Source organism: Pygoscelis adeliae, unplaced genomic scaffold, assembly GCF_000699105.1.
Source record: "Pygoscelis adeliae isolate BGI_AS28 unplaced genomic scaffold, ASM69910v1 Scaffold101, whole genome shotgun sequence".
Lineage (NCBI taxonomy): Eukaryota > Metazoa > Chordata > Aves > Sphenisciformes > Spheniscidae > Pygoscelis > Pygoscelis adeliae.
Window position 1 is genome coordinate 8452072 of NW_008824238.1, and position 7170 is coordinate 8459241.

General features: G+C 35.2%; 1 protein-coding gene across 1 annotated transcript in view; it reads right to left on the reverse strand.

Moving 5' to 3' along the window:
• CSPP1 (centrosome and spindle pole associated protein 1) overlaps positions 1 to 7137 on the reverse strand; it is a 68740-nt gene extending 61603 nt beyond the window's left edge. The window contains exons 1-3 of the mRNA XM_009335043.1: positions 7062 to 7137; positions 2626 to 2729; positions 1159 to 1255 (exon numbers count right to left, since the gene is read on the reverse strand). Coding sequence (XP_009333318.1) covers positions 1159 to 1255; positions 2626 to 2727 — 199 coding nt within the window. The 5' untranslated portion in view covers positions 2728 to 2729; positions 7062 to 7137. The remainder of the gene's footprint in view (positions 1 to 1158; positions 1256 to 2625; positions 2730 to 7061) is intronic.
• Positions 7138 to 7170: the final 33 nt, after the last annotated feature.

Below are 7170 nucleotides of genomic sequence, written 5' to 3' on the forward strand. Positions count from 1 at the left end.
CGGGGACTGGCTGGGCATCGGTCGGCGGGGGGTGAGCAATTGCACTGGGCATCGCTTGCTTTGTATATTATTATTACTATTACATTATTATTGTTATTATTATTTTATTTCAATTATTAAACCATTTTTATCTCAACCCACGAGTTTTTCTCACTTCTACTCTTCCAATTCTCTCCCCCATCCCACCGGGGGGGTGTGCGGCAGTTAGCGAGCGGCTGTGTGGTGCTCAGTTGCCAACTGAGGTTAAACCATGACAATCCATTATGGCTTCTGCAGCAAGGAATATTCTATTATCATTTCAGGTAATTTTTAGTGAAGTTTTCCTGTAAAGGTTTTAGATGATCTCGTCTTGCTGATGGCTGGAAGTTCTACTTATATGACATCCTTATAAAAAACATGTTTTTATTTATGCAGCTAAGATCAGTTCAGGCCCCCAGATTCACAAGCTCAGGCTCTGTTTTTTAATTTAAGACGTACTTTTCTGGTCACAAATTCTGTTAAAATTATTGAGGAGACATAACATTAAGTGTAGCAGGAGTACTTATTTAAAAGATAGATTAGATTGGCATTATGTAAACAACATCAAATATCCACTGACATATCTTCTTTAAAAAAAAAGGTCAGCTTTCACTCCCACTGGAAGCTGCAGAATTACAGGAAGCACAGTATGAAAATTAATGAGGCACAAAACCAAAGTGTCTACACATGAAATAAAAGAGTTACCTATCGACAAAAAGTAGGACACAGAAAAGCTCTAAAGCTGTCAAGACAAACCTGAGCTACGCCAGCGTTAACTAAGGAAAAACAGTAGTGCCTACAGAAAGGAGATGGTAGGACAAGTAAGGAAAGGTGGCACATTACAGAAACAGTAAAATGGAGAAAGGAACACTATCACACATTTTCAAACAGAAATCACAAAGAATGCAGAGAAAAGAAGAAAAAAGGACAATATATATTTTTAAAGAAAACGGTGATTGTCACAGCAAAACAAATCTAACCATTTCACTTGCTTAAGATTTCAACCAAAACTAAGTGCTTGTTCTTTCCTTGTACAATAAATGACTAGATTATAACAAAATTACAAAAGCCCTTCCAAAAATTCTCAAAGGTAATTAAATGCTACTGAAATCTAGAAGACATATAAAAAAAACCCTCTACCTGAAAGATAGTTCTGTTGACTATTTGGAGGTATATTTTCTTTAGCCATGGAGATTAACATTTTGCTAGTCTCAAAAAGCTTCGCTGATTCCTTATTCTGGAAACAAAACAAAACACTTTGCTGCATCACAAGGTAAAAGAATATCACACACAAGAACAACATTATTAACATAATTATTAGCACTGGAGAATAGAGAGATTGAAAGTGATACTGGATTAACACATTAAGCAAGTTATACATTTTACAAATACTACCAAAAAAGTAGTTCTCCTCTACAACACAGGAATTATTAGTTCAATATATTTCAATATATTCAATATATTTCATGTCATGACATATGTTGATAATATATATTGTGATTTATGTCATAATCCACATGTCATAATCCACAACTGTTTCATAGGTTACACATACTCTGTTTTTTTTATGGGGGCTGATTTGACATACTGCACCCTGCTTGAAACTATGAAAGAATTACAGGGAATTACAGGGCAAGTTTAACACACCTGTTCCCTGTAACTACACTTTCACCATACAGCTTAGGCCTTTATTGAATTATAGGCTGAAAACATTCTCCTTCTCTTTAAACTTGCTCTGACCAGAGGAGGCAAAAATAAAGGAAGCCCAACTCCTCACAGCTCCCTAAGAACCTTCTGGAGTGAATTAATAAAACTTTCTGGAGATAATTATTATAACTAGGTAGAAATGCTTCTACTACCCAGAGAAGGAGAAAGATTAATTCCCATAACCTTCTGATGAAACAAAAAAAGGAGTGAAAACTCAATATTATAATTGCTGTTAAAGGCTCAAGCTGTTTGGGGCTTTGCAAGTCAAACAACAGACAAATCAAAACTCCTTTTTTTACTGCGGACTTTATTTAGTTACCATAACACTTAACTAGTTTGAATTATTTAGATACAGCTTTTTGCCAGGTACTGGCACTATTAAACAACTTAATGGTGATCTGCAAATTATAAAATCTTTATAGCTTTCGAATTAGGTACTAAAATTTCTAATAGGAAAATTGTGATAAGAACAGATTTTGTTTAATTGATTGGATTAAGTAATTTTCCTTTTATATTTCCCAGTTTCCATAACAGAAATTTTGAGGATATTTATACCTTCCATCCCTATCCCAACACCCATGCTCTGGAGTGGGCAGAGAGCAGGTCCCTGCTAGTCAGCTTTCCTAGGGAGAGGGGAAGGAACAATGATAACCATTTACAAGAGTTTTCCCACTTGTAAAATACAAATGTTATTGTGTACGCCTGGCGGCAAACAGGTTTTTAAAAATCTACATAAATACTGATACAAAGTATTTAAGTTAGAAATTACTTTGAATAGATAAATCTTTGATATATACTTTAACAACAAACACAGTTTTAAGGGCACAGCAAAAGCAAGCTTAAATCAAGACCCTAGCAATAGAAGTGTTTAAATTCAGGAAAACTATTTAATACTCTTACCCTAATTTCCATGTAAGGTGGATCATTTTCAAGTTCTGCCTTATCTTGTGCCAACTTGGCCTTCTGATCTTCAATAAATTTGTCTAAATCATCCGCCATCATTTCTAAGGTTATAGAAAAAACATAGAACATTGCCTCTACATCAGTACTTCAAAAATTTAAAGCTCAATTACAGTTGCTTAAGACAGTAGTTAAGTAATATTCAAGTTTCTCCCTCAGAACTACAAGCCTTAAGATGTTTGCTGGGTCAATGAAACACCTGACTCAGGAAACCCATCCATGGAGGAGATTACCTGATGTTTCACCAGAGAGAAAATTCAAAGATTCCAGATTATAAGACTGAATATATTTCTCTAATCTTTTTTTCTAACTTGGTTAAAATGTTTTGGGTTTGGTTTTTTTTTTAACTGCAAGTCTACCAATGGCCCTTCACCACACACTAGCTCAAGCTTATTGTTAGTGAATCATAAAATCAATATTAGACAACATAAAAAAATAAACAGGACAAAGGAATCATTAGACAAAAGAGTACAGAAAGTGCAAAATACACGTGTACTCTAAAATAAGGACCAAATCATACAATCAATTCTGTGCTTAACTTACTATCACAAGAAGTCTTAAAAATCATCAAGCTTATTCAAAACAAAAAAAAAATCAGAAAAAGCAACAAAGCAAAAAAACAACAACAAAAAACCCCCCACAAAATGCAAAATACATGCATAGCGTTTCTGGAGTTGGAGTCAACAGCATATCATTACCTCCTGTACCAATAAAATAGCAGAGGCAATAAGAACAGCCACAGTTCTGCAATAATTTGAAGATTGTGGATATCAGGCAGCATTGACTTGCAATCAGACAAGCCACTCATCTGTAAGCAAACATGTACTGAGGAACAGCTGATTACCTCTCTTCCATTAGTTGTGCATCTTGCCTATTTAACTGAAAGCCCTTCAGAGCAGAAATTTTAGCATATTATTTGTTCAATTTATTGTATATTGCTGCTCCTAGATAACCTCATAATAAAAATTAAAGTGAATCAAATTCATGACAATGGAACTGTACAGAAGTTAAGGCACACACTCAGACTTTGAATATTCTTTGTTGGGATAGTCTTATCAAAACTAAAAATACTGCAAAGCTGCATACTAAGTAACCATGGAAAGAAGAAAGACAAAAACAAAATGACTGCATACAAGCCTACTCATCCTAATCTCCATTCAGCATTTTCAGTAACTCCACTGGAGGAGAAGTTTTGCAAAACCAAGCCTACAGATAAAAAATCCGTATGTTACATTCCACGCTTAAAGGAAGCATGAAACTGAGAAGAAAATTATGACCCTCAAATCCCTCGAATACTACCCACACAACTTAAGCAATAGGATTGCTTATGCAGGTTCCTAAGCAATCCCTTCACATCCGGTATCTAAACTCAGATTGTACAGCAATTTTATTGAGGCTAATTCAGTATCTTTCTAAAGCCTACAGATTGTATGAAGTAAACAATAGACCAACAATAAAAGTATATTAGAAAACACTTTCAGGAAGAGAATCAAAGAATTTAAAAAAAAAAACACCACACACCACCTCACAAAGACTAGTGGAATAAGATATTACACAGGTTAACATAAAATAATGTGTCCAGAGAGACTGAGATAAATGCTTACCAGAAGATGAAGAGATAAAATGTCAAAATTCCATCAGATATTCAAGTCATTGCATGCTAACTTAATTTAAGGTATACATCTGCTTGATGTATTCCTTAAAATGTATTCCTTTAAACTTTTTCTTTTACATTAATGCTATTTTTTGATTCATAATATAAAATTATAACATTGTAACAAAGGAGGCAGAACTAGGACAACCTATTTACAACTACTGGTGGTAATAAAGGACAATCAATTCCAAAAATAAATTCCCCCATCTGATTTGTCCTAAATCTTTAATCTCATTAGTTTTACACACTGATAAAGGATAAAAGAAATCTAAAAGAGGGTAAGTTCCCAGGCACTGACAAATTTTATTTAGCCTATTAGGTTACAAAAGAATAATGAAAAAACTGTTCTGAACGGGTGAAACTACTTGTCATACTAAAGAATTTAAAAGTTGGTCTCATCACCTATCCAATGCTGCATACCCACCAAGAGCAAAATTACCACACGTAGAAGGAGGCACTGAGAGAAGCCTTCCCAAAAGCTCATTGACTGCAACATATGCATTTTTTACCTCTATATACAATAATATTTATAAACTCTAGAACCGTTTCCAAATCACTGTATTGCAATGGTACCAAACCTGTTCTGAGAGACAGTAGGAATATTTGCAGTATATTTTCTATCTAGCACAAGAAACACAATGAATATTCTAGCATTCTGCACTTCTGTCACATTGCTCAAAAAAGCAATACAATAAATTAAAAAACAAAGACAAAACAGTTACAGTTGAACTACACAGGCAATTCAATTGGTATGAAGAAAGCTCACAACTCCAGGCCTTGGAGAACACTAAGACTAACGCCACAGCACTGTTGATTCAGCATACCTTTAATACAGCTAAATAACCAGGAAAAGTGGCTAAATGCCTCTTAGAAAATAGCTAGATATTTTATGTCTTACAGCTTTCTGCTTGAGTTGATCATCTTAAAATACGCCTGAGTGCAAACTTTATGAGAGAAGCGAAAAGGGTGCATCATACTGAAAGAGAATGAAAGGTAAAGAAGAAGAGTCAAAAATTTTTATGTATTCTAAGCAAAAGACTGACAATTTGAATGTGATGCATACACTGGTACGTTCAGAAAATATACCAGCATGTAAGCAAATATCTCACTGAATATTAATCAATTTTATCACCTACTATATCAAGTGAAGAGATCATGACTAATCACAATAAAAAACCAGAAACAATACATTTCTGTCTGAAAAGAGTGCTACCGCAGTCCCCAGTTACAGAGTGAACTACCTCGGAGGTGACAGGACTAAACTCACAGCGAACCGTTAACTTCAAACTGGCTTCATACAACTGCACAAACGTACCAAGGTAAAGCTTGCCACTATAAAACCACTTCAATTCAAAATAAAATAATCTATTTTCAGTTTAGCAAGGTATCTGAATGCATTTTGTGCATTTCTAGAGCCTTGCAATTATTACTAGCAAAAGTAGCAGATTCAAAATTAAGCTTGGAGACATTGCTCCATGGGCACGTGCACAGAGCAAAAGTGAAAGTCAGAACATGCTGTAAACATTTGAAAACCCAAGGATAAACCATATGCCCCCAAAATTACGAGGTGCAAACAACATGTTTTTCGTGTTTTTTTGAAAACAGAATATTTTGTAAATACTATTTAAAAAAAATATTTGATAGCATCGATCTATCAGCTCTTCCATCTTTAAATCTCGGATGTATTTGCATTCCTAAAACATTGTACTATTCAAAGTGAAATTACATTCAACATACTGCTGCTATATACTCAGCTACTGTCTGAAAGCATCCCATAAAAAAAAAATGTATTTTATATATTTTTACTCTCAAGAAGATTTTAGTTTTTCATAACCTTTATTTATTTTAAACTGGAAGTTTTCACAAAAGCAGCTCTGAAAAACTATGGAGTCAGCCAGGTAGACTTCAACTTAACCAAACATACCAGGCAATAGAAAGCATATAGCTATTCAAGAAAATAAATCAAGTTTGAATGTTATATTTTTATTAGATCTATGCTCAAACAGAGTTAATAATGCATGTCTCTGTATTCAAGATATTCAAAACATCTATTTGCATACATATTGTAGCATATGTACTATATCTATCTGCATATTGTGTATCTACTTTATCATCTAAAACAATGTTTACTGCGTTCCTTTTTGTTCTTTCCCTTCCCCTCCTATTTGTTCAAGAAAACAGGGCACAAAATTTAAAATCAGCATGTGTAAGTAGTCAGGTTTCATCTATTCCGTGCCACAATACTAAAACGACACCAGGAAAACTGGCAAAATGGCAATTCCCATCCATATGAACTGCAGCAAGGGTGGGAGGGGCGGGAATTGCTTTAAGAAAGCAACAGTATGCCATGTTTAGTAATTGTACTCGCAGATTATATGGTCACGTAATTGTTTCATTAAGAAATATTTTTCACCCAAACTTCCTAAGCTCTCAGAACAGCCAGTACTGGCTGCTTCTCTACCCCTGTGAACGGCATTTAGAATAAGCTCTTGCTGTCAGACACGCTTCCTGCACCTTCACCTTCGTTTCCTTTCAATTCTTACCTGAAAAAGCACAGAAAAAACCCCAGGGTCTGGGCGCTCACAATTAACGAACTCTGACTAAAACAACGCGAGTTTTTCATAACCGTGAAGACAATTAACCCTCAGAACAACCAACCAGCAAGTTTTGACAATTACTTCCCCTCGCCCTAAGGGCTTATCTACTTTTCCAGAACATGTACTCTGATCCAAAGAGACGCTAATTTCGGAAAACCTTCAGAGCCAGGAGGTCAGATATATTCCTCCAAGCGCGACAGCTCGGGGAAGCGCCTTCCCGCCGGCCCCGGCCTG